This window comes from Geotrypetes seraphini, chromosome 10 (assembly GCF_902459505.1).
Source record: "Geotrypetes seraphini chromosome 10, aGeoSer1.1, whole genome shotgun sequence".
In the NCBI taxonomy this organism is placed as follows: Eukaryota; Metazoa; Chordata; class Amphibia; order Gymnophiona; family Dermophiidae; genus Geotrypetes; species Geotrypetes seraphini.
The window spans coordinates 2,438,483-2,464,645 of NC_047093.1; the positions used below are offsets into that span (position 1 = coordinate 2,438,483).

At 44.6% G+C, this 26,163-nt stretch overlaps 2 protein-coding genes across 3 annotated transcripts in view; one reads left to right on the top strand and one right to left on the bottom strand.

Moving 5' to 3' along the window:
- Nucleotides 1-18,512, bottom strand: part of ANAPC11 (anaphase promoting complex subunit 11) — a 33,983-nt gene extending 15,471 nt beyond the window's left edge. Inside the window, exons 1-2 of one of the 2 annotated variants that reach the window (XM_033960520.1) lie at nt 18,385-18,512; nt 9,824-9,927 (exon numbers count right to left, since the gene is read on the bottom strand). The gene's annotated coding sequence lies outside the window, so the exon portion shown is untranslated. The remainder of the gene's footprint in view (nt 1-9,823; nt 9,928-18,384) is intronic. The other variant, XM_033960521.1, reaches the window with a different exon arrangement.
- Nucleotides 18,513-18,553: 41 nt separating this feature from the next.
- Nucleotides 18,554-26,163, top strand: part of ALYREF (Aly/REF export factor) — a 127,259-nt gene continuing 119,649 nt past the window's right edge. Inside the window, 1 exon segment of the mRNA XM_033960518.1 lies at nt 18,554-18,897. Within this exon segment, the coding sequence (XP_033816409.1) occupies nt 18,691-18,897 (207 nt within the window). The 5' untranslated portion in view covers nt 18,554-18,690.

The following is a 26,163-nucleotide window of genomic DNA, read 5'->3' on the forward strand; positions in this document are numbered from 1 at the left end:
TTCCCGCCTCAATTCTGCTGTCAGTTCTTTGTCGTTTGCTTCCGTTTGTCCAGGCAGTTGGTAGTACAGTCCCGATTTTATATCAAAACCATTTCTTCCTGGTAATTTGACCCATAACGATTCCAATCCTTCCGCCTTTGTTTCCATATCTACTCTGGTCAATTGAATGGTGTTCTTTATATATAGTGCTATTCTTCCACCCTTCTTGTGAGTTCTGTCTCTTCTATAGAGTTTGTACCCTGGCAGTACTATATCCCATTTGTTTTCCTCATTCCACCATGTTTCCAATGATGTCTAGGTCCTCTTTTTTGGCTGTGACTTCTAGTTCTCCCATTTTGGTCTTTAGGCTCCTCGCATTTGCATACAAGCAATTTAAGTCCTGGTCCTTTCTTTTCCATGCTGGTTTTCCTTGTGGTTTACTCCTCTTACCATCCCCTTTTTGAGCTGCTAGTCCCTGATTTCTGTTCCTTTCTTCCTCTTTTTTTGGCACATCTTTTTCTTCCTCAACCCGATTTCTCAATTTCTCCTGTTCTTCTAGCTCTTCCTGTTTGTCCTTCTTATTATTTGCCAGTTTTTCTTGTTCCTTAGACTCCCGATGTTCAACTTTTGCTTGTTCCCAGCATTTTTCCTGCTCAGTATCTTCTTTGGATACTCTTGTCCGAACCGTCGACGTCAGGTTGACTGTCGGCTTTCCCCTTCTTCTTAGTTTAAAGTCTGCTCTATTTCTCTTAATGTTGTTTGCTAGCAGTCTCGTTCCTGCCGTGCTCAGGTGTAGTCCATCCCTCTTAAAGAGCTTGTTCTTCCCCAAAAAAGTTGTCCTCACAAAACAGAAACCTTCTTCTTTGCACCATCTCCTCAACCATGAGTTTATTGCTTGTAGCTCTGTCTGCCTCTTCACGTCTGCCCTCCGTACTGGCAGAATCTCTGAGAATGCTATCTTCTGTGTTCTCAGCTTCAGTTTCCTTCCTAGGATCTCGAACTGTTCAGTTAGTGTAGTCCTGCTGTAATTTCTCCTGTTGACATCATTTGTTCCAATGTGGATTATCACTGCTGTCTCTTCTGCCTCCGCTTCTTCCAGGATCCTCTCACTTCTGTCGGTGATGTCCTTCGTTCTTGCTCCTGGGAGACAGGTCACTAGCCGATCATCTCTCCCTCCTGCTATGTGACTGTCCACTTCTCTCAGGATTGAGTCTCCCACTATGACTGCCGATTTCCCCTTCTTCAGCTTCCTCACTGGTCTCAAGTCTGTATCCTTGGTGTGGTTTGGTGCTTCTCTTTCAGGGTACCAGTGAGTCTTTGCGTCCTCTGCTTGCTCGATTCTTCCATGAGATCCTTCATCCCTGGTGTCTGTTGGTTCCTGTCCTCCATCTGTTAGTCCCTGCCTTCCATCTTGTGTGGGCGGTTTCCTTGCTCCAGCTCTGCTGATGGTCCTGTTCTTCCACCTTCCTGTAGGCCTCCTCGATGAATCTCTCGAGCTCTCTTGCTTGCTCCTCGATGTGGCTTTCTCTTGTGGGGTCTTCAGCTGTCATGAAGGGGGCATCCGTGGAAAATCAGGGGCGGGAAACTGCACAGGAACACCAGGAAATTCTTTTTCACTGAAAGGGTGGTTGATCGCTGGAATAGTCTTCCACTTCAGGTTATTGAGGCCAACAGCATGCCTGATTTTAAAGCCAAATGGGATAGACACGTGGGATCTATTCACAGAGAAAGATAGGGGAGGGTCATTGGGGTGGGCAGACTAGATGGGCCGTGGCCCTTATCTGCCGTCTATTTCTATGTTTCTTCCGAGATGTGGAGTCCTTCCAGTTCCTGAACCCTGCACTGTAGTCCACTAGGTGCTCTCTCCTTTCTCTTCTGCATGCGTGCGTGTGCTCTCTCCTGTGCTTGGTTCTTTCTTGCCTACTCCTTCTGCCTCTTCTAGCTTGTGGTCAGTTGTCTTCGCTTGGGCCTTTTTCTTATCCCTGGAGCCTGCTGCTTCTCTATCCTTCCTTGTCTTGTGTGTGCTTTATTGTGTGCTCTCTTTACGTGAGCGCTCGCTTTTTCCTTACCTTCCTGCTGTTCTGGATTCCTTGGCTGTCTTTGCTCGGCCCTTCTCAAGGACCTTCGTAAAAGCGCTCTCGCTAAGGCCTGCAACCACCCGCACTGGCTAAAAAGCTGCCCTGGCTCTGCTGTTTCCTCCCTTTTAAGGGGAAGTCCGGGCTTGCTGACGCTGGGGCGTGGGCGGAGCTTCCTCTCGCCGCTACCCCACGCTGTCCACCTGCCTTCTAGCTTGCCTGCCTTCTCCCACGCTGCTCCTCCGCTCGCTTTCCCGATGCCTGCAAACACCCGCACCGGCTAAAACGCTGTCCCAGGCTCTGCTGTTTCCTCCCTTTTAAGGGGGAGTCCGGGCTTGCTGACGCTGGGGGGGTGGGCGGAGCTTCCTCTCGCCGCTACCTCACGCTGTCCGCCTGCCTTCTAGCTTGCCTGCCTTCTCCCACGCTGCTCCTCCGCTCGCTTCCCCAGTGCCTGAAACCACCCGCACCGGCTAAAAACGACCTGGCTAAAATTGTACTGTATAATATGATGGTGATACCACAGTGGCTTTATCTGTTTCAAACCCTACCTTTGCTTTTGCAATGCTGCCACTTGACTCTTTTACATTGATCCTTGTCCAAATATTTGTGTGTGTGTGTGGGGGGGGGGGTTAAACGTCCTCGTATTTCCTTACATACATTGTTTCTTCCTAGGGATCAAGGGGGACTGGGATTGTTACACTTGGGTAGATTCAATATGGCTTGTCAACTTAGACATGTGAATGACTGGTTCTGTAGGACAGCCTATTTTTCGGCAACTGAGGCGAAGTGTTTAACCTTTTTACCTCATCATTTTAGCTCTTTGCTCCATGCTCAGCGATTGCCTGCCCTTATGGAGATTTGTTCTTGTTTCCGGCGCGTAAAACCTGGAAACATTTATGTGCTCAGCTGTCATTTTCACCTGCTGTGACCCCTTGTTTGCCTATAGGGGGTAATGGGGTCTTTTCATAGGTGGTCTACGAAGGGTTTGATTTACTTATCTCAGGTGTTACAGGCTGATGGTACTATGCACTCTTTTCAATTGTTGAAAGACTCCTTTAAACTGGAAAATAAAGATTGGTTTTCTTATAGACAATTACAACATTATATTTGTTCCCTACCCCAAACTGCTTTGGTGGAGGACATTCAAGAGGAACTGTCTGAATCTCTTTGTTTAACAGTGCAGGTGTCGATACCGCTACGGTGGAGATTTGGACTATGAGAGGCTGGCTACCAACTGGTCCCACGATCTTCACATTTTGATTTCAGGGGATTTGATCAAGCAAAGTGTTCAGTTGGGTGCTCGCTTGTTTATTTCTGCAGTTGAAAGAGAACGTTATTATAAATTTTTGGTCCAGGCTTACTTTGCTCCGTATAGAGCTTATCGAGCACATCTCTGCCCTACGGACTGTTGCCCTAAGTGCGCGGCCTCCCACGCCACTTTAGGTCATATGTTTTGGACCTGTCCTAGTATCCAGACTTATTGGAACAGCTTTTGTGGCATTGCACCTGGGTTCCAACGGACACTTTTCCCAGTTCGGCCAGGATGTGCGGCATTTGTTTCAAAAGCTATTTTCATGGGACTGAAAACTATCCTTCAGTGCTGGCTGTCTCATCATCCTCTCACGATCATGCACTGGCGTACTCAACTGATTCACCTAGCAGGGTATGAATGCCTTGCTATTTCTACAATGGACTCTAAACTGGGCACTTTGTTTCTTCGGTGCTGGCTACCCTTTTGTTCTACTGTTACTCCAACTGCCAGAAGCAGACTTTTGAACTGATGCACTCCTTTTGGTTTTGTACTTGTGTGCTGCTGTTCCCATGGGGGGTGGAGGGTTTGTATTGTAGTCTATATGCTTTACTGTGTTGTTTTTTTATTGCTGTTTTAGATTTGAAACTTTAATAAACAGATATAAACATGTTACTTTTCTACATTTGTTGACATTTTAACCTGTGATTGTACAACTGACACAGAAGAACTGTACTGGTCTAACATCATCTTGGTATTTATATGCTGAATATTATTACGGATTTAGCTGATTAACTGTTCCCCTGCATATGTCGCAGGAGCTCCTCAATGTTACCCAAAGCGGCCGCTCTGGAGTTCCGCGAGGTCGTTGCAGAATTCCTTCCTCTCCGCTTGGGCATTTTGAAGTCCAAAGTAAGAAAGAAAAAAAAATTTCTGGTTTAGAGAGGTTCTCCAGTGCGTAGCGTTCAGCCAAGCTAGTCAGCAGCCATCTTGGATCGCATCCCGCTGATAATAGATTTTATTGTACACCGCTTTGAATTTTAGACTAAGCAGTATAAGAAATTTTTAATAAACCTTGAAACTCCATTCCTCAGATAAATCACTCTTAGTGACTTTGTTTCTTTCATCTAGCTGCCCCCTATGCCTGGAATAAACTACCCGAGTTTGTCCGTCAAGCCCCTTCCCTTCCCTTGTTTAAATGCAGACTGAAAACCCACCTTTTTGATATAGCTTTCAATATAGCCCACTGATTAACCGTTCCCCTTAACTGTTTTCATGACATCCTGTTTGTCTGTCTTGCCTGTTTAGATTGTAAGCTCTTTCGAGCAGGGACTGTTTTCTTACTCTTTCTGACTCTGTGCAGCACTGCGTGCATCTGGTAGCGCTACAGAAATAATTAATAGTAGTAGACATACTAGATTAGATTAGATATTAAGAAAGTGACTCAGGATGTGTTTTATAAACCAATGCTGATTAAACATATCAAAAATTTTTTTTAAAAAATCTATCATTTAAATGTATTCAGGAATACTGTAATCTTCTATATGCGGGCTGCACAGAAAAATTTTTTTCTCCACTTACAAATTCTCCAAAATACTACGGTAAAAGAGAGTCCCACTTTATTGGCTGCTTATTCATATAAACTGCTTTAAAATTTGAATTATGGTTTTCAGAGTACTTCATGGATTAACTCTAAACCATGGGCTTCTTTTACAAAGCTGCCGAGGTAAGTGCTCCAATGCTCATAGGGGAGAGGATGGAGATGAAAATAGTGACAGACTTCAAAAATAAGTGGGGTAAGCACAGAGGATCCCTGTTTGGGAAAAGGATGGAAGAAAACCAAAACTTAGAAGTTCTTAAATGGCAACTCCAGTAGTTGAGAAGGCCAATGCTGGGCAGATTTCCATGGTCTGTGTCCTGCTTATGGCAGAATAGATAGGCTTCAAAGGGCACCCCAGTAACTGGGAAGTTAAGGCCAGTGCTGGGCAGGCTTTTGAAAATGGCAAGGATGGATAGGGATCAATATCAAATATGATTGCAATGTAAGAGATGCATATTATATGCTATAAGAATGTCAGAAGACATCTGAAGGTTGGAGCGATTAAATGCTTGGGGGGCAGGGGTCCTGTCGATCATCACCTGCTCCTCAACCCTATCACTGGGATTCCAAGGTTCTGTTCTCTCCTGGTTTTCTTCCTCTCTCTCTCCTTCGCACTTTCAGTGTATCCTCCTTTGCTGCCATCCCACTGTCTATTGGTGTACCTCAAGGCTCTGTCTTGGGCCCTCTCCTCTTCTCCATATACACCTGCTTTCTTGGTACACTTGTCTCCTTCCATGGTTTCAATATACTGACTCACAGATCTACCTCTCCACACCTGATGTCTCTACAAGAGTTCAGGCCCGTCAGACATTGCTGCATGGATGTCTCACTGAATATGACTAAAACCGAACTCTCTCATCTTTCTACCTAAACTCAGCTCTTCATTTCCGCTGTTCTCTATTTCTGTGGATAACACTTTCCTCCTCCCTATCTCATCAGCTTGCAACCTCAAGGTGACCTTTTGACTCCTCTCTCTCTCCTTTTCTGCTCAGATCCAACAAAACCTGTTTTATCTTTCTCTATAATATTTATGTTTATTGAGAACTTCTAAACCGCTACTAATAACTGGGGAATAAATTCAGAGTGGTCTACCTGGACTTCTGTAAAGCTGTAACACTACATGAGCTTCTGTAGAGATGTTACCATACAGAGTTACAAAGAGCTTTTGTGATGGTGTTACAATACATGGTCTCTATCCTGAAATATACAGAGCTCTGTAGTGGTGTTATTAATACTGGCATAATTATGCCATAATCAATCATCCTACTCATGTTACTGGCATGTTACATTACATTAGTGATTTCTATTCCGCCATTACCTTGTGGTTCAAGGCGGATTACATAGGAAGTTATCTGGACATTTCCAGAGGAAGTGTAGAGTAGAGCAGGTTGCTTCCGGGTACTGAGATGATTCCTGTGGTGATTAGTTTGTTTTCAAGTATTTCTTGAATAGCAGGGTTTTTATTTCTTTTCTGAAAGTTTTGTAGTCTGGGGTTGTGATCTGTAAATTGGAGAGTTGGCGGTCTAGTTTTGCTGCCTGTGTGGCTAGTAGGTTATCGTACAGTTTCTTTCGTTTGATGTCACTGATTGATTATTTATTCAATTTTCTATACCGTTCTCCCAGGAGAGCTCAGAATGGTTTATTTTTCCCTGTCTATCCTGGTGGGCTCACAATCTATCTAATGTACCTGGGGCAATGAGGAGATTAAGTGACTTGTCCTGGGTCACAAGCAGCAGGGTGACTTGCCCTGAACCCACAACCCCAGGGTGCTGAAGCTATAGCTTTAACCACTGCGCCTCACTCTCCCCTGATTGGAGGGTATTGATCATCCTACATATATACTAGGTTTACTATTGCAGCTAAATATACTATATTTAGCTGCAATAGTAAACCTAGTAAACCAAAGAATACAAAAAAATGATCAATGATAAGCGCAGTAAACACTATTCCCAAATAATAAATTCCCCTTCTCTGAACAGTAAAGCACAGTTACTTACTGTAACAGTTGTTATCCAGGGACAGAAGGCAGTTCCGCGCATGCGTGAGTGCCTTCCCGCCCAGCGCAGGGCGCGTCTCCTCAGTTCTTACTTTTCCGCGGAGCCGAGAAGTCTGTCTTCGACTCTCTGCGTGAAGTATTTTCACTTGTGCCTTCTTAAGTCCGCGGTTTTGGGTTCTTTTTCTCTTAATCGCTGATTTGTCGTACTTTTTTTGTTTTTCCAAAAAAATAAAAAATAAAAATTTCTTCCATCTGTTCGACCGGGCAGGCCATGTGGCCGCAGCCCCGCGGCTTCGATCTTGCGGCGGAGCTCTTCCGGCCTGCTACCAGTTTTAAAAAGTGTTCCAAGTGCCAGCGCGCAATTTCACTGACGGACCCTCATCGACGCTGTCTTCGGTGTCTCGGGCCTCAACACCTCCCAAAATCGTGCCGGCCTTGCTCAACACTTACAGCCCATGCTTTCAAGCGTCGTTGCATCTTGTGGGAGCAGCTATACAGCATGGAGTCTCGATGGAGATTTTGGCATCGAAGGGTGCTTCACCATCTGCCTCTCCCGAGGCTCTCCAGGCTTCCACATCTTCTGCTCCGAGCCTCATCAAACCGGCCTCGTTTGTTCCGGCTCTGTCTTCGACGCAGGCTGCGGTGCCTTTCTCTGTCTCTTCAGGTCAGATAGAGCAGCAGCCCATTCCCCCGGTAGTGCTTAAAGTGCCCAAGGCTTCTAAGTCCAAGCACTCTCACACTGCCTCGAAGGAGCACGAAGCCCGTGCAGGTGGTCCCATTGGTGACGCGGATCCATCCTTGCTGGCTTCGTTCCAGACCTTACTTGAGAAGCAATTCATTCAGCTTTTTACCACAAAGGGGGTCGAAGCTTCTCTCTCAAATCCAGCCTGGGCACGCGGAGGTCTCCCACGAGGTCGAGCCGCCTCCGGTGCCTCAGCCGTACGCACACTCTCTACAGGGAGCAGAGTCTCTGCGAGTGCCTGGTCTGGTATCGATGCATGCATCGCAAGGAGCAGAGTCTTTGCCCATGCCTCCATTGGAACCGATTCGCTCGATGCAAGGAGTAGAGTCTTTGCGAATGCCTCCACTGGAACCTATCCACTCGATGCAAGGTCTCAAGTCTTTGCGAGTGCCTCGTGGTTCTTCCAGTCAACCACTTCTGCTTCGATCCACCGCTTCCAGCCCCATACACTCGAAGACACATTCGCCTTGTTTGTCCAGGCCTGCTTCAAGACACAGCTCGCATCATCGATCGAAGCACTCTTCGAAGCACTCATCCAGGCATGCCTCGCCTCATCGGAAACAGCCTTTTCTTCAGTATTCTCCACAGGCTACTTCGCCTCCTCCACTACCGGATCTCGAGGACATGGTGGGGTCTTTTTCTCCATCTAGATCCCCGTCCTCATTGGATCAAAAGGCCTCGACGTCCTCGAGTCCCTCTCGAGGCACTGCTTTGGCTGACCAGCTGTCTTTTTCTTCTTTTCTCCGTCAGATGGCAGCTGATTTGGAAATTCAACTGGACACTGGGTCCAAATTTTCGAAGGAGTATCTCGAGACCATGCATCTCCCTCAACCTCCTGGTGAATCCCTCCAGCTTCCTCTTCATAAACTGCTGGATCAGACCTTTGTCCGCTGTCTGGAGACCCCCTATTCCATCCCCGCTGTTCCGGGAAAATTGGATTCCAGATACCGCACGGTTCATCATAAGGGGTTTGACGGTGCCCAGCTATCCCATCAATTCTTTTTGGTGGAATCTTCATTGAAGCAGTTTCACCCCTCCCAGGTATATGCCACTGTTCCACCTGGCAGGGAGGGCAAGACGATGGACAGGTTCGGCAGGCGCATTTACCAGAACTCTATGATGACGTCCAGAGTTCTCAATTACAATTTTCATTTTATTACCTATTTTGAATTTTTCCTGTCTGTCCTTCCCAAGTTCATGCCCTACTTGGATTCTCGAGCACATTTTGAATACCAGGAAGTCCTGGCTTCTTTGTCCCAACTCCGGTTGCAACTGATGCAGTCCTCATACGATGCCTTTGAGTTGTCTGCTCGGGCTACTGCTTGCTCTGTGGCCATGCGACGCCTTGTGTGGCTCCGGACCATCGACATGGACCCCAATCTGCAGGACAGGCTGGCTAATGTCCCTTGCGCTGGTACTGACCTCTTCGATGAGTCCATTGAGGCGGCAACTAAGAAGCTTTTGGACCACGAGAAGTCTTTCCAATCTATTCTCCGCCCGAAGTCAAAGCCAGCTCCTCCTCGTCCTTCACGCCCACCTTTGATTTACCAGCGGCGTTTTCCACCTAAGCAGGCTCCTGCCATCCGTCAGCCTGTTAAGAGGCAGCATCCACAGAAGAAGCAGCAGCAGAAGCCTCAGAAGTCTGCTGTCCCCAAGGCTCCTCAGCCTTTTTGACTGTCTCCTTCAAAGCATAACGTCAGTCGTTCTGCCTTTCCCCGTTTTTCCCCCTATCGGAGGTCGTCTCCATCATTTTTATCACCGATGGATGACTATTACCTCCGACCTCTGGGTCCTTTCCATCGTAAGGGAGGGATACTCTCTTCAGTTCCATCAAGTTCCTCCGGAACATCCTCCAAGAGAGTATCCTTCCTCTTCTGCCCAGACCGCCCTTCTTCTTCAGGAAGCTCAGGCTTTGCTGCAGCTCCGGGCTGTCGAGCAGGTTCCTTTGGCTCAACAGAACAAGGGTTTTTACTCCCAGTACTTCCTTGTTCCGAAGAAGACGAGCGATCTGCGTCCTATTTTGGATCTCAGAGTGCTCAACAAATATCTGGTCAAAGAAAAGTTTTGCATGCTGACCTTGGCATCTCTGTATCCCCTCCTCGAGCAGAACGACTGGTTATGCTCTCTGGATCTCAAGGAGGCCTACACTCACATTCCCATTCATCCAGCCTCCCGTCAATACCTCAGATTTTGGGTGGGACATCATCTTCAATACCGAGTGCTCCGTTTCGGCCTGGCATCGTCACCCAGAGTCTTCACCAAGTGTCTGGTTGTGGTGGCCGCAGGCTAGTAAACCAAAGAATACAAAAAAATGATCAATGATAAACACAGTAAACACTATTCCCAAATAATAAATTCCCCTTCTCTGAACAGTAAAGCACTTTTTAGAATTGTCAACTTCCTGTTTGACACCGACTCTTACAAATGACCTTTCTCAGACCTCCCACCCTCTGCCACAATCCTAGCCAATCATTTTGCCAACAAAATTCACACCCTGAAATCGTCCCTTGTAGTTCCCAGCTCTGAACCAATAATCAAACCAACCTGCAATAGCAGACATGACTTGGAATCACTTCGAAAGCCCAGACTGGAACATTTTTCTCAAACTCTACACTAAATATGCCAACTCCAATTGCCTATTAGACAACTGCCCTCCCGCCATCATGAGATCTGCTCCCCCCATATTCAAAGCCGAACTTTTCAACTGGATTACACTATGCCTATCCACTGGTCATTTTCCGACCAAACTGGGCCACATTCTTGTATCCCCCATCCTTAAAAACACCAAGGATCCAATCTCTTCCACCACCAACTACAGACCCATTGCCAACATACCACTCTTCCAAAAACTCATGGAAGGTCTTGTCAACCATGACCTCACGAAATACCTAGAAAAGTTCAGCATCCTATATGACTCCCAGTCTGGCTTCTGCCCAAACCACAACACAGAAACTGTCTTAGCCGCACTGACCAATTACCTCCTCCACTTGTTCTCACTAGGCAAAAGCGCTCTGATTCTTCAGCTCGACCTGCGCAGTGCCTTCGACCTGGTTGACCATGACATATTGTTCAACTGCCTTGATTCCATTGGCATCACAGGCCAGGTACTAAATTGGCTCACAAGTTTCTTAACCAATCGTACTTACCAGGTCCACAGTAACGGAACCGTCTCCCATTCCTGGCACAATCCCTGCGGCGTCCCACAGGGCTCTCCCCTATCACCCTCCCTTTTCAACATCTATTTGGCCCCGCTGGCATGGATGTTAGCTGACTTAAACCTAAAATCATTTATATGCAGATGATATCACCATCATCATTCCCTTAACCTCTCTGACACAAGAGACGGAACAATTCATCTCTTCCATCCTCACCAAGCTTGAACAATGGACTTCACAATTCAAACTAAAATTAAACCCTGAAAAAAACAAAATATTCCTGGCAAGTCCTAACTATAAGCTAACAAATACTTCCCTGAAACTAAATGGTCTAGACTACCCTATCAACCCCACTATAAAAATCCTTTGTGTCATCCTTGACCGATGCCTGACCTTCGAAGACCTTACTAGTACCCAGGTCAAAAAATGCTTTTGCACCCTCTGGAAACTTCGCACCATCAAGCATTACTTCGACCACCTCTCTTTTCTACTGCTGGTCCAATCACTAATCCTAAGCATCCTAGACTATTGCAACATTATATACCTGGGATCCTATAAAAGTACCATCAAACGTTTGAGAATAGTCCAAAATGCTGCCGTTCGCCTCATCTACGGTCTCAAAAAATATGACCACGTAAGCCCATATTACATAAAACTTTATTGGTTGCCAATAGAGGCAAAGATCATCTTCAAATTCGCCTGTCTCTGCTTCAAAACCTTAACAGGCTCTTCCCCAATCTACCTGTCTGAACACCTTGAACTTGCAGGCCCCTCTCGCACACGAAACGCCTACCTGTTCGCCTTTCCATCTCTAAAGGGCTGCCTCTACAAGAGATTCCTTGATAGATCCCTATCATTCCAAGCCGGCAAATGGAACAAATGCCTAACCTCCCTCATTTCTAATTCTCCTTCCTATCAAATGTTCAGGAAGTCAATTAAAACCTACCTCTTTGACAAATTTCTCCGACTCCTCCCCTTCCTTTCTCCTTGCTCCCCACCTGACCTTTGATATACCTCCGGATTCTCCATCCCCTCCCTTCCTGTTAAACAAAATTAAATGTCCTAACGAAACTGATCGCTTAATTTACTCAAATGTCCTATTTTGTATCTCCTTTATCTTTTATGCCTCATCTCTGTCATGCTTGTAAATTCGCTGTAAATTGTACAGTCTCTTCACCTGTTAACTGCACTGAACTTCCATGGTACCGCAGTATACAAGAATAAAGTTATTATTATTATTATATTTACACACCTCCTAAGGAGGTTGGCCATTTCAACTACATATAATCTATTTACATGCATCCCTGAAAGATCTAATTTCCTCTTTCTGTCAATTTCATAATTCCAGTTGTAGTAGTCTGAGAAAAGGACTGGCTTTATACCTTTCTTGAATTTTCCGGTGTCCTTTCCTAGCTTTAATTCCTTTGGTAGGGCCATTACTAAGAACATTCTTGCCCTGACGCTTTTGTATTTCAGGTCCTCTCTGAACACATTACCAAAACCTTTATCCACGCTCTCATCACCTCTTGCTTAGATTACTGCAATATACTTCCCTCAGGTCTCCTGCTCATCTGCCTCTCACCCCTTCAATCTGTTCAAAATGCTTCCGCGAGAGCTGCCATACTCACATTACCCCCCTCCCTCCTCAAATCACTTCATTGGCTCCCCATTCATTTCCAAACTCCTCTTACTGACTTACAAGTGCATTCACTCTGTAGCTCCCCCCCTCAGTATCTTTCTTCACTTGTCTCCCCCTAGGCTTCCCCTCACCTCCCATAAGAACTGCCGCTGCTGGGTCAGAACAGTGGTCCATCTTGCCCAGCAGTCCGCTCATGCGGCAGCCCTCTGGTCAAAGACCAGCGCCCTAACTGAGACTAGCCCTACCTGAGTACGTTCCGGTTCAGCAGAAACTTGTCTAACTTTGTCTTGAATCCCTGGAGGGTGTTTTCCCCTATGATAGACTCCAGAAGAGCGTTTCAGTTTTCTACCACTCTCTGGGTGAAGAAGAACTTACTTACGTTCGTATAGAATCTATCCCCTTTCAATTTTAGAGAGTGCCCTCTCGTTCTCTCTACCTTGGAGAGGGTGAACAACCTGTCCTTATCTACTAAGTCTATTCCCTTCAGTACCTTGAATGTTTTGATCATGTCCCCTCTCAATCTCCTCTTTTCGCCCCCCCCCCCCCGTGAACTCTGTTCATCGGGTGTCCTTCCTATCTATACCCTTCTCCTCCACCGCCAACACCAGACTCCATCCCTTCTTTCTTGCCTTGCCATATGCCTGGACAACGCTGCCAGAGTCAACACATCATGCTCAGTCTCTAGCAGTCTTCAAATCCAAGCTAAAAGTCCATTTTTTTAAAGCTGTTTCAACTCTTAACTCCCACTCACTCTCAGATAACTCTTTACCCATTCCTTCTGCTAGAAGCTCCTGAACTCAGAAATGTCCCGTCTGTGTGTTCATATTAGATTGTAAGCTCTTCTGAGAAGGGACCATCTACTGAATGTTAAATGTACAGTACTATACAAATGATAAGTAATAGCAGTAGTGTGCTGAAGCCAAAACGACAAGACCACGCTTCCAGAATTGCCAATATGTGAGTGGAACGGTGCTAAATTGCTGCCCACCTCTTCGAGAGTGCTTTCGACTCCTAATTCCTCTCACCTTAGATTCTGCAACCCCAACCCTATGGGTTATTCCATGTCAAGTGATCAAGGGCTCCCTGCATGACCATCACGGATTTTGATAAAACTTTATGCACAAAGTCCCACATGTATCAAACGAACTTTGGTAAAGTTTTAGTTTCACCTGTGGAATATTCGTGGAGATATAGCCATTTCTTTGACCCCATACTGCAATGACATACAGTACGACAGTGACATTCTGACAACTTTGAGACACAATATCTCCCGAGCTGTGTTTCCAAAAAAACTGAAACTTAGCTACCCTGCACAACTTTTGGAGCTCTATTCAGTGCTACCAATAATAATTTTTGTCGAGCACTGAGTGAATGGCTGAATTACAGTAAACTTGGCCGAAAAAATTAGTGCTCCAAAAAAAGTCAAAGTTTGACATTACTTAGCTCCCACAATAATTGAGTAATAAATGCGAAATTTGGCACATGTCTCAGTACAACGTTGTTTTCAAAAGTACAATTTCAACCTCCAAGCTCTTTCCATTAGTTTACAAATTAAGTGTAAAGTTGCTAATTTGTGCAAAAAGGCCAAAAATAGGGTATTTTCAGCCTGCTTTTACAGAAAAATACCTTTCAGAAACTCTTTCAAATCAGTCTCATTAGAAAGTTTCAAACCCCCTAGAAAAGTGGGCTTCATTTTTCAACGCAGGTTAACAATGCCCGAAAAAGGGGGACAAAGTTGGGAGATGTCACCATGGCAACGGCCTACGTTTCAACTTACAATTATGTCACTTTTCACACTGTTTTTCCCTGTTTATTTTTACTCAAGCTTTGGGTACAATTATAGTGTTCTTAATTAATGATTATTCCTAACTAGAAATTGAGGTGATAATTTTGTTGCATGCAGATCACAAATTACAACTTGTTTTCTTTTTCAGATCCACATTATTATTAATTCAGTTTAAAATGGATGCCAACGAATCGACTAATAATAATCCTTTTCTGCCAGACTGTGCCATTGGGCAAAAATTGTTGTCAAAGTGTCATGACGGCACATTTTATTCTAAAAAATGTGGGCTCATTTTTTTACATAATTTGTCAACCGATGAAAAATTGCTTATCACTCGGTGCTCTGAAGTTGAACTGATGGATAAAGACCAAATCTGCCTCCACCACAAAGCAAAGTATCTCGACAAATACGAATTAAAGCAAACATCGTGTTGTAATCCATTTGAAAAGAAAAATCACATTGTTCAAAGTGGATTGTTAAGTCGATCTTGCCATGTCTAATGATTTTAGAAAAGTGGCAAAAATAAATATCAAGCCAGGTCAGAAACTTTGCAGTAGGTGCAAAGCCCAATACATTTCAATGAGTGAAGCTACTGCAGCATCTTCATCTTCAGACGATTTTGATATCAGCATCTCCGATGCAGTTGATCAAAGCTTGACTGCTTTAGGAACCTCTCCATTGAAAATTTGAAGGTTAGCTAGTAGAGATAAAGCCGGCTATGTGATACGAAAAATTGAACATGTGCAGAATGTGATAGCCAAGAAGATTACATCTGCTGCTGGAGTTTCAGCTGAAGAAGTTGGGCCGTCTCGTCAGTCTGCAGAATGCAAGTTATGTGAAGATTACACTGACCTCATTGAAGAAATGAAAACGAAAATTGCAATATCCAACAGGTCAATGAAAGTTCATTTATTGACGATGGCCCCAAAAAGTTGGTCAATAAAGGAAACAGCAATGAAGTTTGGCGTTTCAGAGCGCATGGTCAGAACAGCCCAAAAAGTAAAGAAAGAGAAAGGCATTTGTTCTATACCTGATGCAAAAATTGGCAAGTCCCTTCCAAAAGAAATTGCAAATAGAGTTCAAGATTTTTACGAAGATGATGAATTCAGCAGAATATGTCCTGGCAAAAAAGATTGCATTTCAGTCCGCCTCAATGGTTTAAAAGTACAAAAGCAAAAGCGGCTGCTGTTGTGTAATTTAAAAGAGCTGTACGTGGCGTACTGTAACAAATACGGAACTGAAATTGGTTTTTCCAAATTATGTGAGCTCAGGCCAAAGTGGTGTGTAACCGTTGGTGCATCCGTGTGTGTCTGCACGATACATCAAAATGTAAAGCTCATGCTACAAGGCGCCAAAGTCAAAGAGAACTACAAAGTTCTTATGGAAAAAACTGTGTGCGACCTAAATGTCAAGGACTGTATGCTACAACGATGTCAAAACTGCCCTGGTGAAGAAGCACTAACAGCATACCTGGAAGAAATATTCAAGGATTTAGATCCAGAAGAATCAATAGAATTTAAGCAATGGGTTCACGCTGACCGTGAAACATTAGAAACAAGCGTACTAACCATGGACAACTTTATTGAAAGACTTGCAAGCAAGATTTGGAAGTTGACAAGCCACCATTTCATTTCAAAACATCAAAGTGAATATTTGAAGATGTTGAAGACAGGCTTAAAAGAAACGGAAATGATTGTTTTGATGGATTTTGCTGAAAATTACTCATTTGTACAGGATGCCGCCCAAGGCTTTCACTGGGAAAATTCACAAGCTACGGTACATCCTTTTGTTGCATATTACCTCAATGAAGTGGGCACATTGCAAGTTGTAAACTGTTGCATTATTTCTGATCATATGCAACATGATACGATATCTGTACACGTGTTTATTCAAAAGTTGATCGAATTTTTGGTAACTCAAACAAACATTACCAAAATATACTACTTCAGTGACGGCTCAGCTGCACAATATAAAAACTACAAGAACTTTGTGAATTTGTGCAATCACAGAAATGATTTCAACATTGAGGCTGAATGGAATTTTTTTGGAACTAGCCACGGAAAATCACCCTGCGATGGAGTTGGTGGAACAACTAAACGACTGGCTGCCCGGGCTAGCCTCCAAAGACCATCAACGGATCAAATATTGACGCCAAAGGATCTATTTAACTTTTGTGACCAAAATATACACGGAGTTAAATACATTTATGTTCCAAAAGAAGAAATTGAAGAAAGCAAAAAGTTTCAAGAAGAAAGATGGCATGAAAGCAGCACAGTAGCCGGTACCAGAGAGCACCACCAATTTGTACCAGTCGACTCAAACTCGGTTCGTGTCAGCAAAGTTTCAAATGACACAATAAATTTTGTTGCCAAAATTTCTGATACTGCCATTCCAAATTTGAAAGTGTCCGAAATCTTTCCTGGTTACTATGTTGCCTGTACTTACGATAATCAATGGTGGATAGGCAACGTTGTTGAAGTCTCAATTGAACAAAATGATGCATTGATAAAATTTATGCATCCTCACGGTCCAGCTCATTCGTTTTATTGGCCAAAAAGGCAAGACGTTTGTTGGGTTCCAGAGCAACACCTCATCTGCATGCTTTGTGCCCCTTCAGTTACATCATCCGGCCGCCGATATCAATTTCCAGAAACTGCATTGAAGAAAGTGGCTCAAAAATTTAACAGAATGTTATAAAGATTGCTGGCAGTTAAAATCAAAGTGGACTTCACTTCGGCTTGGGAACCATATAAGATACCCAATTTAGGCTTGGGAACCTAGGATAAGACACCCTAATCATTGGCTTTGGAACCAGAAAGATACCAACAAAAGGCTTTGGAACCTTGACAAAGAAACCAAATGCGAGGCTTGGGAACCTGGACGAAGTGGCCCACCCGTGGCTGGTATTGCACAGCTATCGGGCGTGACCCCTATGGCGATGGGGTTGCCAGTTCAAACTCTTGAACTGGTAGTGACAATGTCACCATGGACCAACGCAATAGAGTAGTAGTAATACTACGTCAATACAAAACTGTAACTTTAAAAATGACAGAACTATGTTGAAATAGAGGTTGTTGCCGTGGCAACGTCTCCCAACTTTGTCCCCCTTTTTCAGCCATTGTTAACCTGCGTTGAAAAATGAAGTCCACTTTTCTAGGGGGTTTGAAATATGCTCTTTCTAATGAGACTGATTTGAAAGAGTTTCTGAAAGGTATTTTTCTGTAAAAGCAGGCTGAAAATACCCTATTTTTGGCCTTTTTACACAATTAAGCAACTTTACACTTAATTTGTAAACTAATGGAAAGAGCTTGGAGGTTGAAACTGTACTTTTGAAAACAACGTTGTACTGAGACATTATGCGCCAAATTTCGCATTTATTACTCAATTATTGTGGGAGCTAAGTAATGTCAAACTTTGACTTTTTTTGGAGCACTAATTTTTTCGGCCAAGTTTACTGTAATTCAGGCATTCAATCAGTGCTCAGCAAAAATTATTATTGGTAGCAAAAAGTTCAAAAAGTTGTGCAGGGTAGCTAAGTTTCAGTTTTTTTGGAAACACAGCTCGGGAGATATTGTGTCTCAAAGTTGTCAGAATGTCATTGTCGTACTGTATTTCATTGTGGTATGGGGTCAAACAAATGGCTATATCTCCACAAATATTCCACAGGCGAAACTAAAACTTTACCAAAGTTCGTTTGAGACATGGTGGACTCTGCATATGAAGTTTCATCAAAATCCGTGATGGTCAAGCAGGGCACTTTCCAAGAATCTGATCACTTGACATGGAATGACCCCTATATGTCATGTCTGTCTGTCCAAGTTAGATTGTAAGCTCTTCTGAGCAGGGACCAATTATAAATGTCAAAATGTACAGTGTTGCATACGCCTTTCAGCGCTACAGAAGTGAGAAGTAGTAGTAGTAAGAGGGAGTGGGGCAGGGGTGGGGCAGGGGCGATAACTCCCAACTCCTCTCACCTTGAGTCTTGCATCCCTAACCCTCTATGTCATGTCTGTCCAAGTTCGATTGCAAGCTCTTCCGAACAGGGACCGTCTATAAATGTCAAAATGTCCAGCGCTAGAGAAGTGGCTGTTGCCCCCTTGCAGGGTCTTTATCTGCCCTCATCTACTACCTTACTGCTTCCCTCCCGCAAGCGCCGCACTAACCGGAAAGAGCGAACCAAGCGCCAAGCTCTTTCTCCCGCTCTGGGCCTGATGTGAACCCTAGGCTTCCGCTTCCGGGTCGGGGGCGCGGGAAAAGCGTCTGACGGAAGTCTCGGAGAGGCGTGCGCGAAACGTTCTCCCGCTGACGTTGCCTGGCGCGTGCCGGCTGCCATTGGCCACGCGCCGCCAGCGGAAGTGACGACGCCAGCCGCTGCCTCGCAGCCGTTAGTTGGCTGCGTGCGTGACGTCAAGGCGTGAGCCTCGTAGCCCCTTGCCGGGAGCGAGAGCCCGCGCGTCGCCGCCATTACCATGGGCGACAAGATGGACATGTCCCTGGACGACATCATCAAGATGAACCGGAGCCAGCGCGGCGGCAGAGGCGGCGGAGGCCGGACCCGCGGTGGCGCTGCGGGCCGAGGCGGCGCGGCTGCGGGCCGAGGCGGCGTCGGGACGGGCCCGCTGCGGAACCGGGCGGCCATGAGCCGCGGCAGGAACCGGCCCACGCCCTACAGCAGGGTAAGAGGAAGCGCGGGCGAGGGGCCCGGCCCTCCTCCTCACGCACCAAATAGGCCTTGACTCCGAGAGAAGCCGTTTCAGGCCTAGGCTCTGGGCCCGCGCTGTGACGTCACCAGGGCAGCGCTTTGGGGTTCTGCCTCGACTCGGGACCTGGATGCTGGGCTTGAATAGGCCAGAATAGAGCAGGAAGCGTGGGAAGCTCGAATAACCGAATCCGTAGATACGGAAGTTGCGAATTCGGGTGCAGGTTAACTGATCCTTCAGTGCCCAAATATTCATTTCTCAAATCTTCAGAGCTAGAAAATGGCATAGTAATGTAGGAAAAGATGTACGTTTTCTCAAGTCTGCCAAACAAAGCCTGGAGTGTACTTCTGCAGAGAGACATCAACCCTTTCTACTCCATTCAGCTTTTATAGATCTCTTTAGCCTTTTCTCATATGACAGTCATTGCATCTCCTCCTTAATCATTTTGGCTACCCTTCTTTCAACCCTTTCCCGTTCCACGGCATCTTTTTTTGAAATGCACAGACCTGCTGTGGAGCAAATGGTATGAAATTCTTTAGTTTAATCTCGATTCATTTTCTTATGTTTGCTTTCTTTGTCTACAGCTGCATACTGAGCAGCAGATTTTAATGTATTATCTTCAGCAGACATGGCAAACTCTGGCCCGCGGTGAGTTAAATATTGGCCCGCCAGACATTTTAAATTTTATAGTAAATCTGGCTCACCAGCATGAACCGCTGCTGCTCTTCACTCGCGTCTGCCTTCACTTGGCCTCCTCTTCAAAGCAGCCTGCTTAGGATCACCTTGGTAGCACGTTCCCTCTGACGCGATCCCGCCCCTCCTCTGACGTATGGGATTGCGTCAGAGGGAATGTGCTACCAAGGTGGACAGCGGCCTGCGAGGTTCGCTACAGCCGGCCGGTGATCCTCAGCAGGCCTTTTTGAAGAAGAGGCCAGGTGAAGGCAGATGCACGTGAACAGCAGCAGCAGTTCGTGCTGGTGGACAGAGGAGACCAGGATGGAGGGAGGGTGGGATCGGCGGGCCAAATTTGAAGGTGAGACCAGGAAGAAGAAGGGGGGAAAACATACAGGCCTTCGGGACAGGGGCGGGCCCTGGTGTAGAAGTACCCGGCGGGAGAGAAGAAGGGGTCCAGATGTGCATATGTCGGACTGAGTGGGGCATGGGGAAGAAATAAAACAGAGGAGAGGAAGAGATGGAAGGAACAGACAGAAAGAGAAGTTGGACACAAGGGATGGTGTGGAAGGGGGATAGAGATACTGGATAGGAGGGTAGTTGGGAAGAGAAATGGAGAGATGGTGGACCCTGGGGTGGTGGGGCAGGAGTGAGAGATGCTGGATGAAAGGGTAGTTGAGAAAAGGACAGATGGTGAATCTGGGAATGGTGGTGTCCATCGCTGCAGCTGCGGATATGGACACGAAAAAAAGGAAAGATGTCAGAGGGAAATGGAAGGGGAGGACAGAGATGGAAGAATAATAGTTAGCAAGGAGAAAGAAGAAAATGACAAATGGGCAGGAGACCCTGGCAAGTGAGTTATCAGAAGACAACCAGAGCCTGGAACCAAAAAAGGTAGAAAAAATCATTTTATTTTCTGTTTTGTGATTACAGTATTTATTTTGTTTACACCATAGAGCTGGTGTGGGGTTGGAGACGTTGTAACCCTATACTTCTACTAAGACTAAGCCTTAGTCACTTAAGGGTCCTTTTATTAAGGTGCGCATTTAGCACGCGCTAAATCGGTTAGCGTACCTTAATTAAAGGACCCCTAATTATCTTAATTAAAAATTTGGCCCGCAGCTTAGCCTTTTTTTCAGATTTTGGCCCCTTATGTGATTGAGTTTGACACCCCTGATCTACAGTGAAACCTAGCATCATGTAGTTATAATTGAGTTGGCTTTGTTAAATTTCATCTGTTATTTGAATGCCCAGTTTTCTAGCCTCCAAAGGTGGTCCTGCAATTTTATGCAATTTGCATACAATTTAACAGTTTAGAATAGTTTTCTGTCTTCTGCAGATTTGATCACCTCATTTGCTATTCCCTTTTAAGATAATTTATAAATAAGTTAAAAAGTACTGGTCTCGATAAAGATCTTCATGGTACCCTTACTGTGAAGGCACTCCAGGCATCCACCATCCTCTCCATGAAAAAGTATTTCCTGGTGTTACTCCTAAGACTACCACTCTCCAATTTCAGTTCATGTCCTTTAGCTCTAATTCTTTCCCATTTCAGAAAGAGAGTTGTTTGTATATTAATACTTTTCATGTATTTAAATGTTTCAAATTTATTATGTAATTTGATTAATCGCCTATTCCAAATTCTAAGCGATGTACAAGTCAGTAAAAATACACAGTTAAAGGGAACAAACGTAACTAACAAAGGGACTAAGTCTAATAAACATGATAAAAAACACTTCTTCAAGCATAATGAGACACTAGGAAAGGCAAGGAAAGAAATACAATCTAATTAATATAGGAGTAAACAATTAAGGGTTAAGAACAGCGGGGAAGGGAAAGACAAAACTGATTAAAGGTTTAAAAATAAACAAAAGAGCAGTAGGCAATTCAATTAAATATTGAATGCATCTTTAAAAAGAAAACTCTTGAGTTTGCTCTTAAATTTTTCCAAATTCTTTTCCTCTCTTAAGTAAATTGGAAGTGAATTCCATGTCTGAGGAGCCGTAATAGTAAAGATAGATTGCCGTCGTGTGTTGATGATTTTGAGAGAGGGAATGTCTCATATAAGAATACAGAAACATAGAAAAATGAAGGTAGATAAAGACCATATGGCCTAACTAGTTTGCCCAACCATGCCATCCACTATCCCCACCTCTCCCTTAGAGATTCAACGTACTTGTCCCAAGCTGTCTTGAATTCAGATACTCAAGGTGAAGTTACACTATGGAGCGATACAGAGGCATTGTAATCATTTTGGTCTTATTTACCATCCCTTTCCTAATAATTCCTAACATCCTGTTTGCTTTTTTTGGCAGCTGCCACTGTGACACATTAGGTAGAAGATTTAAGTGCCTTGTCTTTGATGACACCTAGATCTTTCTCTTGGGTGCTAACTTCTAAGGTGGACTCTAGCATCAGATTAATCTAGCATTAAGGGGAGAAGTGGTTAAAAGCTACAGCCTCAGCACCCTCTGAGGTTGTGGGTTCAAACCTACGCTGCTTCTTGTGACCCTGGGCAAGTTACTTAATCCCCCCATTGCCCCAGGTACATTAGATAGATTGTGAGCCCGCCGGGACAGACAGGGAAAAATGCTTGAGTACCTGAATAAATTCATGTAAACTGTTCTGAGCTCACCTGGGAGAACGGTATAGAAAATTGAATGAATAAATAAATAGATAATTATGGTTTGGATTATTCTTCCCAATGTGCATCAGTTTGCATTTGTCCACCTTAAATTTTATTCATTTATTCACTTTTTTAGCCTTCCTCCCAAAAGAGCCCAGAACGAGTTACAAGTTAACATACATAGTATAAGTTAGCTATAAGAAAGTTTGAGTAAAGACTTCTAATAGAGATGAACGAGAAGATAGTTTGAGAGTGACTTCTAATAGTAATGATAGAATGAGCTCAGATTTCTTACAATGATGGGACAATTCCCAAACATAAAGGGACAGATCTAATGTAGGTAATGGGGACAGCTTGAACTATTACTCCCAAATCTAACATAGGTGTTGGGACTATTTACAGTAGCAAGACAGGGTTTTCAGTTTCTCACAAATCGTAGGAAGTCACCTTAGGTTGCCATAAATGGGGAGCTTAGTCGGAACTGATTTACGTTTAGGTGCAATCTTAGTGTTCAGTACTAGATAAACAAATGATGGGTTTTTACTGCTTTCCTGAAATTAAGTAATCCTCCCAGTGATCTGATGGCGGGTGGGATTCCATAATCTAGGTAGGAAGTGAGAGTAGACTCGTTTGTGCACTTTTTCTAGCTGCCTGCCTAGTATCTTTCTTACTATAGTCGCCACTATTATCATAGTGTCTGAGGTGATATCAGCCCTTCAAGCCCTATTACATATGGCTTTGAATGTCTGTACTTCTTTGCATCAAATAATGTACAAAATTTGAAAAATGGTCTGTTTGATGGTTAACACTTCTCATGTGTCCCTCCAGGGTGGCCTCTCTGCAAATCTTTATCATCTGCAAAAAGGCAGACTTTTTTTTACCCTTCTAGTCCTTGTGCAATCTCATTCACAAATTTAGTGAATAGATTTGGCCCTAACACTGATTCCTGAGGCATTCTGCATTTCTTTCTTCTAGTCAGGGGTATCAAAGTCCCTCCTCGAGGGCCGCAATCCAATCCGGTTTTCAAGATTTCCCCAATGAATATGCATGAGATCTATTAGCATACAATGAAAGCAGTACATGCAAATAGATCTCATGAATATTGATGGGGAAAACCCGACTGGATTGCGGCCCTTTGGGAGGGACTTTGACACCGCTGTCTAAATAAATTCCATTTACCACCGCACTTGTTGAGAGATTAAAAATTAATAAAGAGGAGGAAAAAAAAAAATTCCATTTACCGCTGTCTTTTGTCAGTCAGCCAGTTTCTAATCCATTCTACCAATTTGGGTCCTAACTTCAATCTGTTCAATTATTAAAGAGCTTCCTCCTATGAAGAACTGTATCAAATCATTTGCTTAAATCCCCCTTATGCCCTCATTCAAATTATCTGGCCATTCCAGTCAGATTCATTTGAAGACACTATGTTGGCTTGGATATTGCAACCCATTGTATTCTAGGAAGTTCACGACCTTTTCCATCACTGAGGTAAGGCTTATCAGCCTACAGTTGCTCTGTGAAGAGGGACCACATCCTCTGTTCTCCAATCCCATAAACCTTTTCCTGTCTCCAAGGATTTATTAAATCTTTAAGAGAACCCAGCAGAATTTCTGAGCTCCCTCAGTAATGTATCTCACCTGGTCCCATGGCTTTGCTTCAATTTTAGGTTTTCAAGGTGTTTCTAAACACATCCGCAAAAAGGAGCTATAAGTCCTCCATTTCCATGTATATGTTTGTCAGATGACCAAGGGATTTCTTCTGTGAACACAACTAAGGCCAGTACTGGGCAGACTTGCAAGGTCTGTGTCTGTATATGGCCATTTGGTGGAGGATGGGCTGGAGAGGGCTTCAATGGCTGGGAGGGTGTAGATGAGCTGGAGTGGGGAGGGTGTAGATGGGCTGGAGTAGGTTTTAACAGAGATTTCGGCAGTAGGAACACAAACACAGTACTGGGTAGAGCTTTGGATTCTTGCCCAGAAATAGCTAAGAAGAAAAAAATTAAAAAATTTAAATTGAATCAGGTTGGGCAGACTGGATGGACCATTCGGGTCTTTATCTGCCGTCATCTACTATGTTACTATGTTAAGTTGGTTTTTTTTTTTTCTTTTTTTAGCTTACACTCTTTTTCTTCTTTTCTCCACATAGCAGTTCTCAGAATCTTTCATGCTATATATATATATATATATTTCCATTTCTAGCTTTTCTCCCTTTCCTCAGCATAACCTATTTTTACATTTCTACCCATTTTTATCTTCTGCTTGTGCTTTTGTTAGTCATATTTCTTATCCTTGGGTTTTATGTGGTGGTCTTCTATATTTCAGGAATGCCATCCCTTTTGCCTCAAAACAAGACTGAGAAGTGCAATATTCTTAAAGTCTTGTTTTATTGATAGCAAGGAATGATATTGATAAAATGCAATACATCCACTCTATTAAGGTGCTGACCCTATCTGAGGTCCCGACACGGTCCATGTTTCGGTCAAAACAAGCATTCTTCAAGAGTCCGGGTCAGTTCTCACCACTAAGGATACTAAAATGGATGTTGGTGCAAGCTTTGCAAGAGCTTGTTGCATTTAGTTCTCCTGGAGTAGGGAGCCTTTTAATTGTACTGACATCCATTTCATCACTCTAATAAAACAAGACTTCAAGAACATTCTTGTTTTGGTATTTCTTCATTGCTGCGGAACGTTGTTGGGCTTTTGTTGTTGTTTGTATCCCTTTTGCCTCAGTCACTGATTTGGATAACCATCTTGGTTTCTAATTCCTCTTGCTTTTAATTTATTTTCCTTACATAAAGATCTGTTGGTATTTTTTTTAATCTCGAGCAACAGCACCTCCCTTTTTTGTTCTTAACTTTTGGATATCTATTTTATCCCAGGACAAGCAGGCAGCTATTCTTGACTGATGGGTGACGGCACCGACGGAGCCCCGGTACGGACAATTTTAGAGTGATTGCACTCTAAGAACTTTTTAGAAAGTTCTAGCTCGGCCGCACCGCGCACGGCGCGAGTGCCTTCCCGCCCGACAGAGGCGCGCGGTCCCTCAGTTTCTTAGTTTCCGCGGAGCTAAGAAGACGCGTTTTTCAACGGCTGTTGAAATTTTTTCCTAACTTGCCTTCCCGCTCGCGTAAACGTTTGGCTTAATTTGCCTTTTTTCTTTCTTTTATTTTGCTAAAAAAAAAAAAAAAAAATCTTTCATTTTTTTCTTCAATTTTCGGTTTTCCCCGGCGGGGGCCTTCTGCCACCATCGAAGCCTCGGCCTTCGATTTGGCGGAAGCCGTTTTTCCTTTCATGCCCCCTCAACCGGGTTTTAAAAAGTGCCAGCGGTGTGCTAGGCCTATATCTCTCACGGACCCACACAACTGGTGTTTACAGTGTTTGGGTCCTGAGCATCAGGCCTCTTCTTGCACCCGCTGTGCTACTTTAAAAAAAAACGAACATTAAAAAATCGCTTAATTCAACAGCGATTGTTGTTCGGTGCCGAGATGTCCGACCCCGTTCCTTCGACTCCGGCTTCGGCACCGATTCAGTCGGCGCCCTCGTCTTCGACGCCGCGTGATTCCACACCGGCATCCCAACAGTCAGGTAAGCCGGCTAAGAAGCCTTCCCCGCTGGAACGTCTTCCGGCCTCGAGTGCAGTGAGCCCAATCCTGCCGCCGGTTCGACGCCAGCGGAAGCGCTCCGCCCCTATAGAGGTGAGTCCCTCGACATCGGGCTCCTCATCTCCGGGGCGTCGAGCGGCACCGCAGGTACCGCAGAAGAAAAAAGCGGTGCCGGTGCCATCCCTCGATGACCGCATTACGGCCATCCTTCAGGTGCAGCTTAAGGAGCAATTAGAACGACTCCTTCCTGCTATCATGACACCGAACCTTCCGGTGCCAGTTCGCACCGAGCCATCGGTACCGGTTGTTGATACAACCCGTATCGGTACCGATTGTGGAACCCG